The following is a 24,514-nucleotide window of genomic DNA, read 5'->3' on the forward strand; positions in this document are numbered from 1 at the left end:
ATTTCTCCCTTGGAGGGAAACAGCCACGGCACTGAAAGAAAAAAGGACACATTCTCATGCCAAACTGTGAGTGGGAGAGCATCCAGAAAATCTGCACAGATTGCAACACATATGCGACTGTTGACTTGAGAGACCGACTAGCACTCTGTCATCCGAAACGCACCGGATATTGACTGAAATTATTACCATGGAGAGGTGGAAACAACAGATTCTAAAACTGCGGTAGGAGAGCTCCGATTCCATTACCATGGCAAAGGCAAATGGCCTTCACCTGCAACCACAGGAAGGCATCTTCTGAGCCCACTCACCTTTGTCTCGTTCCTGATGTAAAGTAGGTCATGTAACATCCATGTTTCCTCAGCAGGCTAGCTAGCACAAGATGCAGCCAAAACATACTGGACTCCTTACACTCAAATGCGTTCAGAAATTGGTTAATTTGCTTTTAAGATTGCTTCATTTTGCATGAACAGCATCCAGTTATGTTTTTGTGGATGTGTACAGTATCAAAGGATTGCTCCAGTGCAAATTATCTATAATGCCTTAAATAAATGAAGAAGGAGCACGAGGTGTGCAGTTTGAGGGCTGTGATTCCAGTGTCAACACCCGTGTCAACAGCCAATCACAAGGGGCCTCTGGGAAGGATGGAATTATCCACAATATATCTTTTTTTTTTTTTTTTTTTTTTTAAGGATTGGGCTGTTTATTCTGATGGAGAAAGCAGAGAAGGTAACAGATAGAGATTGGATCACAGTACAGTGTGACCAGGAATCCAACCTCCAGTCACACAAGGGAGGGGGTTGTACACAGATTTAACCATCATCCACAATCCTAAAGACACCATTAAACAATAGACTCAACATTTTTTTTAAATAAAATCATCAACAAAAAGCCAAAGCAAGCAGTACACTGGATCTGCCTGGGTTGATTTTTGGAGTTCACCATATGTATTGCATGCTCATCTTACCCTTGGACCCAAAGACGTAATTTATCAGGTTTAAATGATGAAATGATTTGATGTCAGCAGTTCATCGGGGGATTTACACATGTGTCACCTTGTTCATTTGTTTTATTTACAAAGCACTCCATCCTTTCTGGGGTCAAAGAGTGAACAATTAAATGCATAAATAGACTTTGACATTCAGGGGGGTAGGAGAAAAAGCCTTTCCCTGTCCATGCAATATTCATTCCCATCCATTCTCCTCCCTCTGCCACCTCTGATGTTTTAATACTTAATGCAGGCCGTCTCCATTCTGATTTGCGGGTTAAAACAGCTTCACTGCCTGACCACAATTATGTATTTTTCACCAAGGCTTACCAGGACATTCGTTACCCTGGTGAAAATTCATATCAATGCAATTCAATATTTGTTTTGTTGAATTAATGATAGCCAGTGCATTTTCTTCAAACAAGCAGGTGCATCTCATTGTTGAAGATATGATTCAATTCACTCAGCAGCAATACACAGAAGCGTATGAAGGCCTTCTCATAGCAGGCCTTCTCATATCTGCTAATATGTCTTTTAATCCTGACTGCATTTTCAATTGATCTGTCCACATGTGCCTACGCCAGGCCTAAACACCTCACACGCTTATCGTACATCCAAGCTCTGCTCCTCTGCCCCAAAGAGAGCTCATTCCACATTCCAGAATCAACAGGGAATGCTACCATTCAGACTCGATTAAATATTAAAGCTCGAAGAGAAAAGAGGGGGAAATGAAAAGCAGATACCGTTACTTTGTATTCCTCCTTCAACTCACGCACTCCGCTTGCCCCTGGTGGTTGCATTTTTTATTTTTTTTTTTCAAATGGCACGCACGATGTAGAAAATATTTACATGTGAATTCATAAATGTTCTCAAAACATTTAAAAAAAGGAGAAATAATATCACACACACGGGGATATCAGAAGGAAAGTTCTCACGTTGCACTGCAAAGACACGCACGCCCCCCCCCCCTGCGCGATCGTCGCTGACGTGAGACCCCTGCTCTCACAGCTGCGGGGCCCGTTTTAGTCTCCGAGGCGCGGAGGATTTTCTGTTAGCGCTCCTGCCGACCACAGAAGGCGAGACATGTCAGCAGAACCTTCTCGCATCCAGTGTTCACCGCTCCATTGTCAGCGCTGAATCCGGAACGCGAGTTCCGCACACACGCAGCACTCCGCTAGTTCCGCACACACGCAGCACTCCGCGGGGGCGCCGCACACCGCACTCTGATTAGCAGTAATGCCGGAATAAATCACACTTTGTGAGCTGGGGGACGGGCCGAATTGTGTCATTAATTTCACGCCAGGGCTAATGAGGGCGTGCAAAATATCTAAACCAAGAACAAACTGACCCAGAAAGAGGATCTACAGTAATCTAATTCAGTAATATCTCCGTCTAATCATTATGTTTCATATCAAATGTTCCCGTAATGCAGCGGTAAAAGCCTTAATATGTTGCCACGGCTTGATAAATTCTCGCTCCCTCTTTTATTAATCACATTTTGCCTTGCGAGGCACAGGCCGAACGGAGAGATCCGCTTCTTCGCGTGTCGTAAATCAATCCTCCCTACTGTGCACTTTTGGCATGAATAAAAAAACCGCGGCATTTATTTCAGTGCTTCAGAACAGAAGCTCTTACAAAAGGAGTGGGGGGGGGGGGGGAGAAGTGTTCAGAGGAGAGGCCATATTTAAGTCATGCATAACTTCAGACGCCTTTTTTTGAATAATACACATTTCTGGAGAGAGGGGGGCCGGAGGTAATGTGAAAAGGCTCGGGGAAATGAAACTTTTCAATTTGTGGTTTTTGTCTACTTTCTCAGCGTGCAAATAAATTATATGTCAGGCTCTGACTGAAGGGAAATGGCTCGACTTTTTTAAAAAATCAAAAAGGGAGGGAAAGGAGAATGATTGTAATTTGGTGGTGATCTCCATGAGGACTTTGCCCACTGTTTGTCTGATAATCCTCAGAGATTATGCACCAAATGTGCGAAGGACAAACACAATGATCTTTCTTTTGTTAACCGGCACCACAGACAGAATTACATGATTGGTTTTGGTTGTTGTGGACTCTGCGAACAAGTATCTGATTTTGAGGCAGGTTGAAAAACGTCCCTATAGCCACAGCAATGTACCTTTCTTGTAAGTGCTCCCAGCGGCGAGTCTTTTACCACCCATGGCCACTCACTGTAAAGCAGATTTAAAGGTTGTAATTCCATTATTGTATGAATTGGTAAAAATTATAGCCTTCATTAAAGCTCAAGGGGTAGGCTTGCCTACTGCCACTAGAGATTGATTCCAGTAATCGAAGCCCCTCTAGATCCAACAGTTCATTCCTCCCAAAAAATCCTGGAAAAGACTGATGCATAGGCATGGTCATTTGGCACTGTGTATTACGTTCAGTTTAGCACTGGGCACAAATTGACTGTATTAATTATTTTTGTCTAATGTGTGACATTGTCCAGTCACCAGTTTTTAACACTGCAGAAAACTGTGCCAGTGGGGTCTGTACTGTTTGAAAAATTTGCTCTGGTCGCATATATGCTTATTACTATTTATTCGGTCTTTGGACCCTTCAATACTAATTCCACTGTAGCATAATTCCTTTTGCCGGTGGTGTAACACACAAATGGGAGGTTCACATTCATCTACATGTTTAAATGGGGGGTGGGAGCGGGTAATTCCTTCTATTTGTTCTTTTCATTGCAATTCATTTCCATGGATGGCTCCCTAGACTCAAAATGCATCTTGGGTCAAGATCAGGTATTGATCACTTGACATATTGATCATTGAGCCACAGTGTTTCCATCCACGCTGCTCTTTCTCAACTCATCAATCCGCCACTCAAGTTCAAATATACGCTGCACCGTCGCAAAGCCCTGGACCAAGTCCAGACATAAGCCAAGGAAAAACATACAAAATCCACAACTGAAAAAATTCAAAAATGTAAAATCATTCTTTGAATCGAAAAACAAGGAAGAATCCCTTGGAACAGGGGCAAAAAACAGAGCTTCAGCAACAGGCATGCAGATGTTCATCATCTCGTATACAGTCCACACCCATATGGCCAGCTGCGGGACTTGGGACTCCCGTCCAGACCCAAACTGGACATCAGTGCCTGGAGGCACACTTAAGATTTTCTAGAGGATATTTTCCTTCAAGAGTCCGCCTCCCCCAAACCTGCCCCTCCACCCTTTCCGATCTTAATGCATTCCCCTTGCCTGGAGCAAGACAAATACCGTCAAGATTACTAAAACATAAGGCCCTAACACTCATGAGTTCATTAAACACCAAAGCCCAACAGCCAATTCTGAGCATTACTGGGGACATCAAGAAAGAGAACGTGTCTCTCATTAAAGGGAAACAGAACTGATTTCCCCTATCAGCCAGCCATGCGCACTGTAACACACAGTTATGAGGCCCGTGGATTTAATGGGTCTCTGCCTTGGTCATTAGAACGCTGCTACAGAAACTCTTGCAGAGCCCTCAAATCTCCTGTGAAAATATTGAAAATAGCTTTCAATTAGGTGTCAATCTCCCTTTGATGATTTCGCAGCACATCCATGGCGAGGCCGGTTTTCTTTCGGGAACGTAATGGTATTACAAGCACGGATGACTCGCTGCGATTTTTTAGGCTTTGGATTTATAGGGATTCGTGGGTGTAATCAGGACACAGTCTCCTCAGCCCGCTGCGCTCTGCATCTTGTATATTAATGCACCGTGGATCTGTGGGTTTTCACTCATTTAAAAAGCGAGGGCAGAGAATTTGCCAAACTCAAAAATCAGAAGGAAACCGTGTAAAATTAGCATTAACAAGCTCCGCTTTAAGAACCTTACAGCAACGTGCTCTAGTTCTGCTGGCTTCAAACAATGCAATACAACCAGGGCTGCTCCCTTTGTCTTCATTTAACAGTGCGAGAGAAAAAAGGGGGGGAGGAACAAACTGAGTTAAATCACGTCCCCCATCTTGACAGGGATGAAGTCAGAGAGCGGCCGTTGTTGCGCGGACACAATGCAATCGCCATGCCGACAGAGCTGTAATTCTCAGGAAATCAGACTCGGCTAATCGCTCCAGCCTAGGCCCCCCATTCATCATTACAGACAAGACGGACGCTCCCAGAGCCTCCTCCCCGTTTTAACGGATTTTTTGTACAGAAATCGGCTCGCTGTCCCAGCACGCGGGGGGAAACTCCACTGCCTTGGCTTCTGGAAACACTTACCTCACCCACGTTTGTCAGAGGAACAGAGATCTGTGACAATGAAAGTGCTGAGGAGGGGAAGGGAAGGAACTGATGAAGCCATAAATGTTCTCTGAACACAATCCAACCTTTCATTGCATGGGAAGATTATTACCAATAATTGATTGTGTTCAGCTAATCCCCGGCTAATCTGAATTCACAGCAATCAAAAATGACCAGCCTGAACAATGGGCATTATGGGTTTGATCCCCCAAAAACCTTTTTATGCTGAGCATGCAGAAATTGGGGATTCGGGAATTGTGGGTAGCATATTGTGCCGTAGTGGTGCTGTTTCCCGCCTATTAGCGGATGGGAGGAAATCTTCGTGTAGTCCAGTACACAGCCAGAACTACAGCATGCTAGGGTGACACTGAGGTACTGCAACCATAACTATAACATGGATCCATGTTTTCATACAGTCAGGGCCCAGATGTCTTCATGGTTAGAGTGCCATTTGTATGCGGAGTGAAGCCTGACTTTGAAAGCTTTAGCTATGTGCATTCACATTATTCCACTGCATTGCTTGTTATGACATTGAGCAAGAAAGTTTTACAAATCTTTCCACTCAATTGGAAAATGTTGTTTGATTGTAAGCAATGCTACATTTTGAGGCCTAGTCACAGACTTATCCATTGCAGAAAATAAATGTAATTACTTATGTGTTCATTAAATTACCTCTTCTAGGAGCAGTTAGCATAATTCATCCCACTCATGTCATTATGCATAATTACATTTTGAATATGAATTCATTTATATTGCCTTCACTCAAGAAAACTTAGCGACAACCATGTGAGAATATGATGTACAACACATTTATTAGATTGCTGCATTACCAATGCACCTATAAACTTTAATTTTATAATATAACAGCGAAAACATAATTATATCCCATGACTGGCCTTTCTGAAACAGCACACTGAAAAATGCTATTCATTGCATGAACCATGGAAAACAATAATGAAAAATAAAAAGGTAAAATAAATCTGTCCAACGAAATGTAAAGGAGGGTGGCACAGTGGTGCAATGACCAGCACTGTCACCTCACACCAAGTATCAAGAACCGAGCTCGAAGCCCGACCAAGGACCTTTCTGTGTGGAGTCTGCATGTTCTAACAGTGACTGCGTGGGTTTCTGTCTGGTACTTCCTCCCACAGTCCAAAGATAGGTAGTAGACTAATCGGAGACTCTAAAGTGCCTGTAGGTATGAATGTGCAAGTGGATGGTGTGTGGGCCCTGTGATGGATTGGCGACCTGTCCAGGGTGTATTCCTGCCTCTCGCCCACTGCATGCTGGGATAGGCTCCAACGATGCCACTGGAATAAACACTGTAAGTTAAGGGCAGTGCTCAAAAAAGCCTTGAAAATTATTACAGATACCAGTCTTATTTCACGGAATTGTATAATTATTTGGTCAGAAAAAAAATGGCTGAGATTATCATACCACCTTTCATTGGACTGCAAATAAATGAAAACTATTGCTGGTATTGTGGGTTCAACATATTTCCTGAGCACAAATTTAATTTCCGGTTTTTGAAAATATAATAGAACAATTGGTGGAAGACTTTCTTCAGACTTGCGCCCCTTCACTGGGGGCGGTGGGAGATATTTGATGAGTTAAAGTCCCTTAATCTAACAATACAAGGTTACAGCTCTCAAGGGAAACTTAAAGAAAAACAAGTCAAAAGGCAGATTTGTGAGGAAAAAAATCTTCCAAATACATGCTCCTTACATAACTTTGGCATTCGTCATCACACGATAATATCAGGATTGGTTTTGTGATTTACTTTAACCCTGCCACTTTTGACCCCCTCCTTTGAAGATGCTCTCCAGAAGCTCAGAATGAAATTAAAGCCATTGAGGCAGAACCATGCAGCCAGTGAAGTGTTCTTAGGTTATGCAGACCAATTTACACCACACTGCTATTCGGTTCAGTCGTCCTTTTTGTTTGAGCAGTCGTTCGGCGCTAAGAAATGCTCTTTGATCTTAGCAGTTCTGGGCCCTGTTGTGCTACAGTGTGGACAGAACCAGCCGATGGACCCGGTGCATTAAAGAGAGCTAAGATCAAGTGAATTACAGCGGCCGTAAAAGATCTAATGGCCTTTGTCACACAGAGCACACACGAGTCCACGATGTCCAAGCCAAGTTCCCAATCTGGCTCTGGCTCAGTCTGGCCATCTAGTTTATTCCCCAGATTAATTTCCCATAGAGATCCCTCCCTATCTACCTCAACTGATGTATGGTAATTGTTCCCTGTGCAAAATTGCAGCCATGCATCTTCCTGGTGGGGTCGGCATTGGATGGTGGTGGTAGTAAGGAGGACTCCCTTCCCCCATCCCCCCCTCCTCAACCCTGAGCTGTAAAGCATTTTGAGATGCTTGGAATGGATGAAAGGCACTATAAAATGAAATTCATTGTTGTGTTCTATGATTATGTGTAATCTTGGTGGAGGGAGCACACCACACTGGGGATGAGGAGGGTGCTGAGAATATGAAGTCTGTTGAGACAGAGCCAGCACATATTCTGTCGAGCAAAGCTAGCTCTGAGAGGCTACCATATGGGGGGCATCTGTTTATACTCTTCCTTGTTCTTAAACTGTGCATATTTGCAGAGATTTGCTTGTCAATTTGTGCTTTCACTGTGCAATAATGTTGACTCTGTTACTGGTTTGCAGGTTCATCTGATCCAATTCTGTACTATCTTGCTGAAAACAGGCAACAAGGCCAATTGATGCAAAGTGGAACCAAGCACTTGAAACACAATTCTTCAATTCCAGCCACTAAAATAGGATACGCAGAATTTTTCCCACAACTGCCATTTTCACACATGCAGTGCTTCTGGAGAGAACAGACAGACTGCTATAGATAGGCATTATGAAAGATGTATTATAGCTATAAATAGAGGGGAAGTGGGAGATGTATGATACACAACGTGTAAATATTACCCCCCGACACTGACCTGACAGAAAATCTTCCTCCTCACTACAAAAGGATAAAACAAAAACCAGTTTCACCTTGAGACAAAAAAAAGCTTCCTGTTAATCAGCGACAAAAGCAGACAGCGTCTGACCATTCTTGCCTTTTGTAAGAGAATGAAGAATAACAATAACCTCTGTTCCAAAGAATGAATCCCCCACTTCGCAGGGTAGAACTGATAGTGAAGTAGATCCCTCGGACACCGAAGGGATAAAGTGTGCAATCTGTTCCCCATGGATCGCCATTTACCACAAGTCTGAAATCCTTGCCAATGCCACCTCAACTGAAGCTGGCAGGCAGACGTGTTGACAGCAGTAACAGACTGCAGCACAGTTTTGGACAGAAATAATTTATCGATGTTGCAGTGATGTAGTGGGGGGTGGATGGGGGGATTGTGGGCACTATCAGGTGCACAGGTGCAGTGAGGGGTGAGGGGGGGCTGAATGCTGCCACTAAAATCCTCAGGGAAGAATTCTGGAGCCTTCTTCACAGGAAACAAAAAAGCCTGATCCTTATGCAGGATATGTTCACAGGCTACAATTACAATACATCACAATGCTTATCTGCATAATGGATGGCCTTATCCAGGGAAATATAGCAGAATGCTGGATATGATCCAATTAAACAGCTTGATATGAGACTGAAGTTATCTGGGCTGAAGTAATTTTGCTAAAGGGCACAATAGCAGAACCCTACCAGGGATTTAAACCAGACACACGCACACACACACACATACATAGACACCTATGTACATGCGCACACGCACATACACACACATAAACACACACATACACACACACACACACACATGCACACAGGCACTCACATACACACACACACCTGTCCTGTCCTGACCGTCAGTGACCTCTCTGTGCACCTGTGAGAGTGCTTCTCACAGCTCCTGCTGCCTGGCTCTCGTTTGCTCTCTCAGGCTCCACGGCGGCTCTGCAGCACCGCCGGGGGGGTCGGCCGCGGCGGCACAGTGCGCGCCGTGTGGCTAACCTGATCAGTCGCCACGGAGATTAAAAGGATTCCTGCAGACGCTGCCGATTCCTGGCCAACTCCAGGTGGAGCAGGGAACAGCTGAGGGGGCAATTAAAAATCCCAAACTTCAAAAGTGAAAATAAGTAAAAAAGGAAAAAGGTATGAAATACTTCATCTGAAACTTAATAGGATTACTGTGCCTTTCTTGAATGACTATTTAAAGATTATTTGAAGATACATTTCAAATATATTTAATTATAAAAACCATTAAATCATTTTTATATATTTTTTATCGGTATAAGGTATGCTGCAGTTAAAAGTGAAAAGAAGTTCAGGCAGATAGCTGTGAGCCAGTATCTAAATTCCACACCGGTATAGAATGGATTTTCTGGAAATGTACTCTAAAGTCTGTGACCGCTCATCCTCGATGACTCCCTGTCTTTAAAAGTTGGTAATGGCCTTGCACACACCATTTACTCAAATAATAACAGTATTAACAATAAAAAAAAATAATACTTATTTAATCTGAACTGCATTTCCCACTTGGGTGATTCACATGTGCTTTAGTACAGGAGGAAACAGCAGGGGCTTTTTGGTGCTCGGTCTGGGCTGAATAGCAATGGGCTCCAGTAGCAGCAGGTGTATGTAACCCCGGTGTATATAACTGATTGAGTGCCGTGGTTATATTTCCAGCCCAGACGAGCATGGCCGCCCGATCCCGCGGCTTTAAATGGGAAACAGAGCGCGGAGCGGCACCCACAGGGGGGTGATGGGAGTAACAGGGGAGGGCCGTGGCGCCCCGACACCTCTGCACCAGTGCAGCTGAGGCGGAGAGAGGCGTACGGCCACCAAGGAAAAAGGGAGCGAGGGAGAGAGGAGAGACACCCAGAGAGAGTCAGAGAGAGAGAGAGGGATGGAGTGAGACAAGAAGGGAGGTGGACAGAAAGAAAGAGGGAGGCAAAAAAGGCACTGACAGAATGCAAGGGTGGGTCCGAGGGAAGGAAAGAGAGGGGCGCAGTACCAAGAGGGGGACCCCACCACAGCCCTGGAGCCAAAAGTCTAAGCCAAGAGGCTGTGAGACTCTGGGATTCAGTGCACTGCACGGCAGTAATTGAGGCAAGTCAGAGCCACTGTGGGCCCAAGCCACCCATCATCCCCCGCCCACCACCCACCATCTCATTAACCACACCCCACTTCATACAGTAATTACAGCTATTAAGTCCACCCCCATTAGAGCATATGATGGCAACAGACCCTGCCAGGCTGCATTGGTCTCCAGGTTCCATGACAGTCTCTTCCAGGCTTCAGACTGGCGCGCCCAGCTCAGGCACTAGTTCTCAGTATTGCGATGTGGCTCTGAATCCAGAATTTATTCCTGACCATGCGGCAGTACTTCTACTCTCAGGGTGATGTGAATTTGGCTGCCTCATCACCCAGGCAGGGTACCAATCAGGAGAGTGTTCCCCACCCCATTTACCAATAGCTGCTCCTGCGGTTGGCAATGCACACAACACTGTCCGCCCACGCATTCAAAACCGATGCTGTACTATTGGGACATGCCTACAATCACAACTAGACTTTTTTTTTTTTCACAAAAAGGAAAAATTTAAAAGGGGAATTTCAAATTCATCAATCACAGTCATTGTGTTGCTGGACTGTGACCAGATGGTTGCAGGTTCTGTTCCAAGGCCCACGTGGCCATGCTGTTGTGCCACAAAAGCAAGGTACTTCCCTGAATGCTTTACTACAAACCCAGCGGCATGCGAACAGATTAAATGCAAAACTGGATGATAAATATAACTCACTGCAAATGTCACCTGACCTGAAAATAAACAACGGAAACATCACAATTATAACCACAAGGCAGGATGGATGCTGAAGAAAGAGCACGCGGCAGGTCTCTGCAATGATGATGGCCCCTGTGTCCTGCCCCGCCACCTTTTTTTCGACAGCAGGTTGTCACGGTAATTCTTTAAGGTGACAATTCTGCCGGTCTTCCAGCTGGGGGTTGTAACACCAGCTATTGGCTTCTCCATGACCGGGGAACACAGTGTACAGCATTGTGGAGGCCCCGCTGCTAAGAAAACATCAGCCTTTTCCCCCCGCACAGCCAGCTCTGTGTGCGGATGAAAAGAGCTGGAGCTCTTTATTCTTGCTATTTTTTTTTCTGCTTCTTCTCCTCCTCGCTGTTACACAGAAGGGAGGGAGGCCCTCGGCGGTGTCGGCTATCTCTGAAGGAACAAGCTTGATCTTCCTTTATTCCGCCACCAAAAGAAACCAACCGGCTCAAAAGTTTCACCGGCAGGAATGGAGGCTGGAATGACCCCACCCACAAATCAGAGAGCAGGGTCCGTCCGCTTCGTCCGCCGGGGAAACGAAGACGCGCCATCGGCTTCGCTAACGAAACGCAGGGCTAGGGAGAGGAGAGACTCGGGACTCCATTTTAATAAAAACGGTGCGGCCGTCCGTCGCGAGACGCAGCACCCGTTCCTCCGTGGCGGTAACGCGCAGCGTTGGCGGAGAAGCCGCGGCCCCCGCTCACGCTTCTCGTCGCCGCTCATCAGCGGATGTTTTTCATAATTACTCTCACTGATCCCATTTGCGTGGCAATTACAGGTTGTGGCGTTCGAACGAGGTCATCGTGTGAGCACTGCGTTGCTGTGACGGAGGCACGGAGAGGGTCACCTCTCGACAACTCGCCACGCATTCCCGCTCACCAATCACGCGCAGCGCTGTAAGGATTTTCTTAGAGGACCTCTCCTGCTCCTTGTTTATTCAGGCTTATAATTAACTTTCTGCTATTTATTGTTCGAAAGCTCTTTTGTTTTTCGGCACCCGAGATAAAAGTTAAATAGATATCAAATTAATTAAATGCTTTACAGTTTACAGCCCGTCAGTCAAAGGTCAATTTGCATGCGAAAGCTGATCAATTACTTCCAGGGGGAAGCGAAGAGTGAAATGAGATTGTTATTGTTGCTTCAATTTAGAAGAGAGCAAAACAAAGGCCTCATTGTTGCACGCTTATTGACTTTTTCATTTACATGTTATACGGTGTTAGTTTAGTCACTAATTGGACGTCTTTTAAATCCTTTGTTACCATCGTTTTATCCCCCCCCTGCCCCCCCCTCCTTACGCCACGGGCTGCAAGATGCAAGCTGTCAGCCTTCTCTAGAGGGACGCTCAACAGAGAAAAATCTCTCCAATCAGTTTCTGTGATGACAAGGGGATGGTCACAGACCAGCTAGATCTGTAGTTTTTTTCCCCCCTCCTGCCTCCCTGGTTTCAAACAGCCTATTTCTCTCTCGTTCCCACTGATTCTCTCTCTCTCTCCCTACCATTTGCTCTCTCTATTGCCCTCACTCTCTCTGTCCCCCTTTCTTTGTTGACATGCAATGCATTATAAAAACATTAAAGTATTTCATTTAAAGCAATTATCATACGGTACACACAGACTAAACACTCTAATCATCTTGGCTTTTAAGATAATTACAGTGAGGCTGAATACATCTTAGCTGACTATCATAGTGGCTATAATGATAACCTAATGGCCATAGTCCAACCATAATTCCTCAGTTTGCAACCACATAAAGACCCCATTGCTACCTACAAGGAACCAGTCACTGGTTTTCATCAGGAAGAGATGAACGTTTCCAGTCGTCGCTAGGTCTCCTGTTTTGTAGTGTATGGAACTTATTGAATTTTGGGAAGAGTGTGTCATTGATGAAGTTCAGTGCAGTGTCTCGTTTTCCCAGACATTTCTTCTTTTTGCGATCAAAAATATTCATCTAGGTGGGATTTTTATTTTCTAAAAATGTCTGATTAGTATTTGCTTGTCCCGTAGACATACTTGCACAAACAAAAAGCCTAGTACTATGCTTATAACGCCCGCCCACCCCTGTCCACTTGCAATATAAGAAATGCAATATATGGTCACCCAAGATTACGCACAATGCTTCTCCGTCTCTACCTTTTACCGCGGATCATCTTTCTGTGTTACTGTCTCACTCTGACTGACACTTTCTGATACTCACTGTCTCTATCTCTGTTTTCCTCACTCTCTCATTTATGCAAAGCGAAACCGTGTCCATCAAGAACAGCCGCCATTCTGATAGAGACAGACAGATACCTCATCCCCTCTCCGCATCATGTGACCACACACACGAGGGAGGGGGGGTTGAGGTGTCTAACATGATCCGGCATGTATCGCCCCCCGGGGGCAGCGGCAGGAGCAGCGCTAATCTCCACCGCGTATACACGTTACAGCTTATGAATTTTAATTCTGTAATTATAAAGCGTAATTGAATCGGTAGCTCCATATTAGCACGGTGAATGTGCCACAGGCCCCAATGAAGATTCAATCAATTTAGTGCTGGGATTGATCTGGAGACTCCCTTTGAAAAAGCAGCCGCACTTGTGGCGAAGAAGAGACAGATCACTCTTATGATATCCTGTGATTTGATCATGGTCTTCATTTTGCATTCTGCAAATCCCCCCCCCCCCCCCAACAGACCCCCTCCCCCTTCTCATCCACCTATGATTCCAACAACACTTTAAAGATTAACAGTTAGGAGATAAAATCTCTGGTTTGATTCAAGTAATGATATATAACTTCAAGAATGCCTTTGATGAAATGTTAATGACCATTAACACGTGCTAAAGCAACACTAAGGGCAGAAAATTTCAGCAGGGGAAATAATCCTGACCGGAGACATACAACAAAAGAGCGGGAGTTTGTTGACTCTTGACTCCTGTCTTATTGTCTCAGACCACAGGCTGTGAGCCCTGTCTGTGTAAAGACCGTCGCGGACATCATGGTTTGAGACATGCCAAGACATAACATCACGGCATTTACTGCGCTACCTCTACTGACCGGACAGCTGACACTGAGCTGTCAAAAAAGACGAAACACAACTGTCCTCCTTTCCCTAAAAGAGCGGTGTCAGCACGCGTATCGAAAAGACATTTCAAAACGATTCAAGGGATTTGAGTGCTGTTTTCTTTTGCCCTTGATTAAGACCTCATTGGCTTGCTGGATTTACCAAAACAGCTTCACTTGTCTGTCCACAGTGAGCCTGTTACTCTCTGGACAATGCAGTGGTACACAGAATTATAACATCCAAGGAAAGCACTGAGACAGTAGGACTGCAGCATGCAGTACGTACCGATCTCCCGGGAGATCTGGACGAAGGCCTCCACGCCGCTCTCGCCGTAGTTCCCCTCCGAGGCCAGTGTGGAGACGTAGTTCCAGCCCATCGCCGTGACGATGTCCAGCATGGCCTGGGCCTGGTAGGAGTCCGGCGGCACCACGCGGGAGAAGAAGTCGTAGCGGGTGTTGTCACTCAGTTCCGGCGCTGTGGAGGCATAGCTAATCTGAGGTATCTATGGAGACAATGGAACAAGACAGGAAACAGAAAAAAGGGGTCATATTAAGGCTTTGAGGCTCCATCGCAACATCCTGGCTAATGAATACGTGGTACATTTCCAGTTTCCAGTCAGGAGAAATTAGCATTTGAATAACATTCAGGATCGCCATTTTATGTCTTCCCACACAACTGACCGGTCATCCCACTGAGAAATTAACTGAATAAACACTGCAGAACATTAGGATTGATTTCTTTGAAGTTTCATGGTTGCTTCCCTTCATTTATGAATAGTAGAAATAAACAAATATGATTATTGATCATTTAAAGTCATTCTCTTACCAAATCAGTCTCAAACAGTAAGACTTGTGGTTCTGTTTGAATATTCTTTGCATTTTGCTTGGTCATACAGGGGTTCACCTTAATCAGGTCCACAAAATATGCTTCTTTATCATCTGTTCGCATGTTTACTATTATATTTACTTGGTTCATGGACTGGCAGTCTGCAGTACTGCAGTGTGGGTGGGTGTTCCGCTTCAATCTACCGCACAGTCCTGCACAGAAGTGGGAACAGTACCAAAAATCCAGCTTTTAGGTCTTTGAGGGGTACTGCTTTTGAGGTACAACATCATTGATACCCCACGTATATCTTTAATTGCCTGGGGATTTCTGGGGATTGCATGCTGGGTGTACAATCTCTACAGGGCCTATTGTTTCCTATTCTCTTTTGACTGTCGTAGGACGTAAGTCCTGACGCATTGGGGACCAGTCAGCTGGATGTAAGAACTTATTTACAGCACTGCTAGGGCTCTTGGAGTGTTACAAATAGGACTGGCAGACAGGGATGAAGAGAGCCTGGATGGCAGCTGGACAAATTCAGCTGGCAGGGGGCGGGGGGGGGGGCAGATAGGATAGGATGGAATGGGGGAGGGGGAACAACTGACTGACAGATTGATTTCATTGGAGCAAGGGGCCTGCATTTCCACTGAGGTAACCCCGCCGCCGTATTGGTATTCTGACCCAGACGCACACGAGACCTGCCAGGGATACAAATGTCACTCGTGGGTCTGGCGACCGTGGCTGATCACAGCGAGGCTGAGGCCGCCCATAAATTACACACCTGTAAACACAAATGCTCCTGCGGGCTGGAACACAACACAATCGTTTGTTGCTCTTTTCCTTTCTTTTTGCGTGTTTGTTTCCTTCCAACGCTGCTAAAACCACGACAGATCTGCTGAAGAGGAAAATAACTATGCACTCAATTCTCCTCAGTATGTGAAACGAGGGGGGGAGGGGGGCATGGGGGGGGTTCCAGAGGGAACCTCTCTGAACTGTAACTGTTTTTTGTTTTTTTTTTGCGAGGGTCACACGAAGGTAGGGCACGTTAACTGCCGCAGACACTCGGCATACGACAGCCAAATTACATTCCGCTTCGAGCGGCGGGATGGACTGCATTATTTCATTCTCAGACGTACAATTTTCGAACGTGCCTTCTGCGGGAACGTGGAATCGCATCCTCCTGAAAAGGTATTACCATAACGCCGAGGGAAACTTTCATAAAGTTTCCTTCCTTGAAAAGAGGGATGAAGCCGGCTGAAAGTGCAAGGTAGGGAAACCAAAAATAGACGCAGGTCAGGATAAATAATAACAGGGAGAACTTCCACATCTTTGCAGCAGACTATCAAATAAATTCTGATTGTAAAATATCACTTTTGAGCATGGAGAATAAGCTCTGTGAATTTTTTGCCATCCTTCCCAAGCATGGAAGAGCTATAAGCCCTAAGCTTGATGAACTAATAAACAGGACAGCAGGAACTGTTTAAAAGATTAATTTTTCACACTTTTGTAATATTGAATACCAGATTCATCTGCCTGAATGAAACAATAGAGAATGCAAGTATAAGGAATATATTAAAGAAAGAAGAAGAATGAACAGACTGTAGCTTTGATTCCACATTGATTCCATGAGGATCTTTCTTTTATCATACAGAGTTTACTGGTGAAGGTTTACCTGTGTTTTCTATGTTTGCAAAGTGATTTGTTTCAAGTTATTTACATTCATCTCAGTCTCAAGGAACTGTCTTGGGGAAGACCACGAGGGAGGCAAAGAAGAATCAAAGAATCACAGTTCGAGAACTGCAGTTATTTGAATCTTGAGTTCACCAAGTATCGAAATCAACCATAATAAATTACTTCTACAACAACAGGATATGTGGAGGGCTTTCACAAAGAAAGCTCTTAATGAGTACAAGAAACAAATGCAAGCCTCTGGGCTTTGTCAAACACCATGGAACTATGTATACTACATTCCTATCCATATGTATCTAATCACCCCCTGTTTCAGATTCATTTCTACATTCAAACACATTTCTTCAATTCCTCCCTGGCGGAATTACAAAAGTCCAAGAACACTCAAAATTACACAGGTCTTGATTAATATGTCACGAGAATCAAACCAGGGCCCAGCATGTATTTGATTCCACCCTATTTTTTTTTACTGGTCATTTCCTGTGAACAGCAGATACAGCTGAAGTATACGGGGATCCTCACCATACATCACAGTTACTTTCCAAGAAAACGACGATGTTGCACGAAACAACGCATGGAGGGGAATTCTCTCCCATAAGAATTAATGGAAATAAGAGGAATTGTGTTCCAAGGTGTAGTTTTATGTCCTCCCTGTGGTGGATAACGACCCATTTAATACCATGAGGATCAATGTAGAAAAGGAGAGAGGGGTTCTATGGCATCCATTAAGATGACCAGTGAACACTAGCCTAGCCTAATCTCATGATGCAGTAAGCAATTCCCAAGACATACACACCCACACATCCAGATGTTCCCACTGCATGTTTCCTTACTGTTTTCTTCATCACAGATATTCTACATTTTTGTGGCCTAGTCTAGGTTCTTGCACATTAAACTACAGCACATAATTAATCATACACACAATTATTCTCTCACTCTTTTGCATATGCATATTTTACATATTAATCTTTCTAAACTTGAAACAAGAATAATTACTGTATTCTCAAACACTTTTTAATATTTTTATTTTATGGACATAATTGGCAGGTTGCATTTGGGACAAAATGATTTAAGTGCAGGACTGATTTGACGTAAACTGAAAATGGTCTTTCATGAATTAACTTCATGACGTAGGCTGCCCCATACAAAAACAAGTTATATTACTACATGATAGCAGAGTTACACATTATTAAATGACTATGTTTTAAGTTATGCAAAATTATGTCATTACATGATCATTTCATTAAGTGATAAGTTTTTCACAAGAAAGACATTATCTCATAATCTCATAACTACTGGGTAACCACATCATATTATATATGTCTAGCCAAAACACTTTGTCAAATATTGGCCATCCATAAGTACAATGTTGTTCCAATTAAATGTGTCCAAACATCACTGTGACAGCGCAGCCTAGGTTCATCTAGGCCAGACCATGTCTTATAGTCGTTTTGTAAATGTATTTACAGCTTCCTATCACAAACTCCTCTCAGATTGTGAATGAATCATTTTTTTGTGTGTACACTCAATATCCATGCATGGATTATATTGTACACATAATATGTAAATGTGTACATACATGTATGATACAGTGTGTAACTGCAGTACAATTTATTTATTTTAGACCTCAAGTGATAAATCATGCACTAAATCTGCTGCTGCTACTGTGAAGTTCCAGATGTCTCCACTTTGGAAAAACAAGAGATGGGGAGATGGAGTGCGGTGAGGGAGAGGCGGAGAGGTGGAGAGGAGACGAGGGAGAGGGGGAGAGAAGGAGAGGGGAGGGGCGGGACTTTGGGGCAGGTTTGAAATGTGACTTTCGACGCCATTCGAACGCGCCAGATGCACGCGCGCCGCGCCGCCCCGCCCTCCAGTAACCGCCGGGAATCATAAAGTATTTAGCACGCCGCAGGAGAGCGACTCTTCACGCAAACCCGGGAGCCCGGAGGAAAGCCTTAGCGCAGGAGTTTATTTAAATCTCTCGATCAGTGTCACCCCCGCAAATGAATAATTCCCTGTCCGTACCTTTCCCCGCGTACCTCACGAGAGTGGATCCCGCGACGGGGGCTGCGTGCTAATGGAGCTGTCGGCCGCCGAGATGCCGCGTTACGGTGATTGATGGCAGGCTGACGATGCTAATTAACCCCGTAGCAGGCCCTGGTTGTGAAACACTTTTGACAGGAAAGGGGAGGACATGGGCGTCGCAGTAAATGGCGCAAAAACACTGACCCCGTGCAAAGGGGCGGGGGCCCGTGCGCACATCGCCCGTGTCAAATTAAACCATGCATGTTCCCACGGTCAGTGATGATGATTATCAGACAAGAGATTAGGACAGTTTAGAAAAGATCATAAGCCAGTTTTGACGGTTTGTTTCAATCACACTGGACAGTTTCTGGATATATTTCATCCCTTCTCTCTCTCTGTCTCCTTCCCCACCCCCCTCTCTAAAAAGCTCTCTTTGATCACGCCATCTCCATTCTCCATAGTGACGTCTTTCTTCATGTGTGTCTGTGTTTTTTTTTTTTCACTTTGTGTGACCGTGTGAGTGCTCCATTCAGTGCATCCATCTTCCCTGGCTTGCAGACACCACAGAAGAACACTCAGCCTGACCGTGCTGTCACTCATGCCCAATTCATGTATGAATAATATTCACTCAGCCTCCCTCAGACACAGCACATAGCAACTGACATCAGATGGCTGTCTGCAGCCATTGTATTCCTAAAGAAACCATGTACTGTACGCAGTATGGTCTCCCACAGCTCCCACAGTCATAAATGGACGGTTGCATTGTCTGCACACTGTGTGCTAAGTAAAGAAGTAAAGCTCAAGAGCCCCGTGTGAGGAGAACAATTTGCCACCAGCATTTTTTCCCTTGTTCTTTTTTTTTTTGTTTGGTGAATATTTGCACGGGTCAGGACTGCGCTGTGCAAATTCATCCTGTTAAGCTTGGCCCGCATCTTGTTCTGGGAGATTTTCTTTTTTCTCTCTGAGCGTGGAGATGTTACCAGTATGATGAAAAAAGCGTCTCCCACAGGCTGGGGATAAATGGCTAAAAATGGCCAATACACATATGGAGAATACCCACCTCAAAGGAGATATCTGTTATGTATACGTTGTGCCCAGAATAGAGTATGCCTCAACTGCCACATGTGGAGGACCAGGAGAGGTCATGTATCTGCCTGTGTCCATACCACGTGGATTTGAAGCTGCAATCTACTGATGATTGCTTCTGTCAGAGTCCACGTGTCCATGATGTGTCCACTTGGCATGGTTCAGAGGCAAAGGCCAGTGGGTTCTGTGCCAACATTTGCATGGAGACATGGGAAGTTTGATGAGTGCAGCAGATCCTACTTGGCAGAAGAAACTATCTGCTTGTCTTTAAACTGCCTCACAGAGGATGTAATAAGTACCTCTGATTGTTAACTCTTTTCTCATCTCTTTGTAGATCATCTGCAGACTCTGAAAAACACTTTCGTTTTCCTAGCAAATACCTTTTCAACCACCCAGGGAAAACCTGCTTTGAAGCTCTTGAAACGAGAGCCAAAAACTAATGCTTTCATATTAGTTTAATCAAACTTGGATGGGTTCCACCTCAGCTAATACCTAGTAGCCACCTCAGCTAACACCTACTAGCGAGTAAGGTAACCTCTGATTAGCCTTTCACACTCTATCGGGCACTGGATCAATCAGCAGTCTTCATCTAGTCGTGTCATTAACACTAAGACAGTAAATGAATAATACAATGACTCTGAGAACAAAAACACCGGAATTAACCATTAGGGGGGGCACAAGGGCATCATTAAAGGAGGAAGAACTGCTTTCTTCTTATTAGAATCCTGTTTATCTTTTTGTATTAATTTTAATAAGTTTTTAGAATTCAAATTACATAAACATTCATCATATTACATAATTTATCATCTTTCCCATGCATATTACATGACTTTTCGGGTCTCAGTAGAGCCAGAAACAGGGCTAACTTCAAATCAATCAACTCCAGTTTCCATCAACTTTGACACCACTGATTGCAAAGCATGCACATCATCATGTATGTAAAAGGTGCCTCCCAGACTTGGTAATGATCGTCATATGATATTAATTATGTGATATTTAAAGTAAAAATGATCTATCCATCAAAATGGATACAATTGCTGGCCCCTTGGTGGTGGAATGAGCTTTCCATGGCTGTCAGAACAGCAGATAACTGCACCAATGCCCCTCCACCCCGACACCCTCTAACAATTTAACCTAATACTAACCCTAACACTTGATTAGGTATGACGTTTTTGTTTTCAAAGACTATGGTTATTTGTAGTTCAATGCTCATTAGGGTTGTTCTTGTTTGTAAAACATACAATAGTTCAATGTTTTTTTCTGGAGATACATTTCTGGCAATAAGTCCCTGAGCTTTGCACTTGTGTTGCCCTGGAAAAGTGCACTTGCTCAGTATCAATAAAGAAAATATTTACTGAAGCATTTCAGACAAACTACAATACCCAGAGAAACAGCAGTGCCCAGGCTGAAATTTAAAGCTGCGAAATTCAAAACTTGTGGCAAGTAATCCAGGTCCCTAACCACAATGACACGCAAAATACAACATATTTAGAATATACTGGAATAGATCGTTATTGTCCATTAAACATATCATGGAACATTTCCTCGAGTTCTAAGGTTTCCATAATGAGAACAATTATACATAGGTCAACAAACAGGACGTCAATACAACATTGAGCATACAGCATGGCGGGTATTCGTTGGACCACTGCTCTTGTGCCTGGTCCTTTGTGGGATGTGTGTTTATTTCGGTTAATGTGAAAGTGGCCATTTTTGGAAATGAGCTAATGTCAATTGACAAGAAAGATTAAATGAAGTCTGATGCTCATGCCAAAAAGGTGACACTTACAGCGGGGACTTGGGGCGAGGCACAACATGCTGCACAGGATAGGACCAGATGGAAGCAGATAGTCGCAGCCTTATGTTCCACGGGGAACGAAGAGGATTAAGTAAGGAAGTAAGTACAGCGGGGAAGAGAGCAGCGATTACGGCTTCGTACCCATAGTGATGATCCCGCAACACCAGGCCCTTTCTGATCTACTGTGACTCCCATCACTGTCCCTCCCTCCTGAGGTCCTTTCAAAAGGGGGCTGAGCCTCAGACGCACCCCACTGCTGTTCCCCATGTGCCCCTTTCTATGATGTTCGGATTGAACTGCCAAAGGTTTAATATCACAAGTTTGAAAAAGAACACCTTCTTCAGTACATCTATCCCCATAAAGAGCTGAGTTCATATTAAATATGAATAAAGTCCTGCAGAGGAGTGACTTAGTTTGTTTTGGTTTTGGTTTGTCAAAAAAGGACAAAGGCTCTAAGGAGGGGAGCTTGTTTGCCTCTTTGGCCCAAGGCCTTGTCTTAAAGTAATATGGAGTGTTGTCAGATTAAATTTACCTGTATGAATTGCTAAAGCTAAAAGCTCCCCGATGTGTCATAGCCAAAACCAGAAAATATAACTGTGGTCACACACAGCTGCGCAATAAGGATATTATGAATTTCGCACAAGCAAAGCTTAAGGTGCCAGAATAATTTGAACTGCCTACTGCTGCTGGTCTAGAATAATAATATATGTATACAGTGAGCTCGATAATGTTTGGGACAAAGACATATTTTTTTATGATTTGGCTCTGTACTCCACAGACACAGCAGTATGTTTGGGATCATTGCCTTGGATGAAGCACTGTCCAATGAGTTTGGAGGCATTTGGTTCAGCAGATAAAGATGCTTCTCTACACTTCAGAATTCATTCTGCTGTGTGGCTATCAGCAGTTACATCATCAGTGAAGACTAGTGAGCCAGTACCTGTGGCAGCCGCGCACGCTCAATCCAGAACACCATGTTTCATAAATGAGGAAGCGGGGTGCTTTGGGCAGCAGTTCCTTTTGGCCTCCACACTTTGCTCTTGCCATCACTCAAGTGATGCAAGTGATGATTCTCGGTCTCCTCTGTCCACAAGACCTGTTTCTAGAACTCGACGGGCTCTTTCAGGTACCTTTAGCAAAGTGTAACCTGTTTTGCAGCTAACTAACGGCTTGTATCTTGCAGTGTAGCCTCTGTAGTTCTGTTCATGAAGTCTTCTGCCGATAGCAGCCACTGACACATCCATACCTGCCTCCTGAAGAATGATATGATCTGTTGGACAGGTGTTTGGGGTTGTTTCTTCATAGTAAATAAATGAAATACTAATTTTAAATGTATCACTGTTTTGTATTTACTCAGGTTCCTGTTGTCAAATATTATATTTTGTCAAAAAATCTGAAACCATTCAGTGTGACAAAAATGCAATAAATAGAAAAAATCAGGGGGCAAATACCTTTTCACGGCACTGTATGCTTGTGTGTGTGTTTGCCAGAAACAATGTGACCTTCATCTGGAAGGTTATTTTGTGGTCTGATGAAATTAAAGTTGACCTCTGTAGCCTGAAAACAAAGCGCTATGTTTTTCCACCAACCATCATCCAGGTCAGCATGGTGGAGGCAGCATCATGCTGTGGGGTTTTCTTTCAACAGGAGGCAGTGGGAGGCTTGTTTCAATCAAGGGTAAGATGGATGGAGCCAAATACAGGCGATTCCTTGAGGAGAATCCATTTCAGTTCCAGTTTCACAAGAGATTGGCATTTAGGGTTAAGATTTATGTTTCAACACAACAATGACCCCCCAAGCATAGAGCAAAAACTGCAAAGTAATGGTTTAAAAACAACAAGGTTGGCATTGTAGAACAGCCAAGACAAAGCCCAGACAAATATCCCATCAAATCCCATATATACACGCACGCAAACATGTGGGCATGTATGTAGGCATGCACATACATAAATACTTGAAAAGACGCTTCCTGCAATTTGAAAAAAAAAAAATTGAAATCAGGTGAATTGTGACAGGGCATGTCCGCAGGTCTGCCATACTCGTGTGCCTCCGCACAGGTAAGGGTTCGATCCCTGCCACGGCTCCTTCTCCACCCGTTACCCTCTCTTGTTGCCGTCTACCTGTCTGAACAAAGCAAGCGGCACAGAAGGAGAGTGAGTCTGTCGGGCACGTCGCGAGCGTTTAGACCGCGTTCCAGGGCAGCCGTTCTCCCGCGGGGGACTGAAATAGATGACAAATGCCATCGACAACAGACATGCCAGGTCCGGCAAAACGCCTTGCGGACGACTGAGTCATTTTCCATTTTCGAGTAGGGGCCGAGGGCTTTCATATCAATGAGGTAAAATGAACATGATGGGAGTGGTGGGCGTAGCATGATGCGTACACAGGAGACTGCCACGGCACCTAGGCTGAAGTTCAGGGCTTCAGACAGCGAATAGCTGCTGGATTATTCCAGTGCATTATGATACATTGTATTGAAGCATTTTACTGCCCTGACACCTTTTATTCAGATTCCCATTACTTAACAATTTTCAGAATTTTTAAAGATTTTTGCATGACTTCTGGATGGAATTCTGCTATTTGTGTGCGTGTGTGTGTGTGTGTTTGTTTGTGTCTGTCTATGTCTGTCTGTGACTGTCTGTCTGTCTGTGTGCGTGTGTGTGTGTGTGTGTTTGTTTGTTTGTGTGGGTGTCTGTGTGTTGTCTTCATATAACTGAAATGCAATTTGTGTTCAGAACATTTTGTATTGTCAAATGGTTTGGATAAATTGTGGTGACATCAACAGACGGGGCCAGAAATCAGCGGAAAACTTATCATTGGAACACTTCATACCCTGTCATGGGACACCAGCCAGCATCCATCCAGAGTGAATTTCCAAAAATTATGCAAAATCCTGGCAGCACAGGGCTCCATGGTTTTTCAGCAAAAAAAAAAATCGTAATGAGTTTTTTTTTTCCTCGTCAGTTATCACTCCGGTACAGGTGTAATTTGCTCATGGTTAAAACAAGTCACCCGGGATGAGCATTTAAGCTCATGGGAACTGCAG

General features: G+C 44.2%; 1 protein-coding gene across 1 annotated transcript in view; it reads right to left on the reverse strand.

The window, feature by feature from the left end:
* The window catches only part of LOC135259000 (metabotropic glutamate receptor 8), a 161,138-nt gene that overhangs the window by 85,091 nt on the left and 51,533 nt on the right, over positions 1-24,514 (reverse strand). Inside the window, exon 3 of the mRNA XM_064342799.1 lies at positions 14,334-14,550. Within this exon, the coding sequence (XP_064198869.1) occupies positions 14,334-14,550 (217 nt within the window). The remainder of the gene's footprint in view (positions 1-14,333; positions 14,551-24,514) is intronic.

Source organism: Anguilla rostrata, chromosome 7 (genome assembly GCF_018555375.3).
Source record: "Anguilla rostrata isolate EN2019 chromosome 7, ASM1855537v3, whole genome shotgun sequence".
NCBI lineage: Eukaryota > Metazoa > Chordata > Actinopteri > Anguilliformes > Anguillidae > Anguilla > Anguilla rostrata.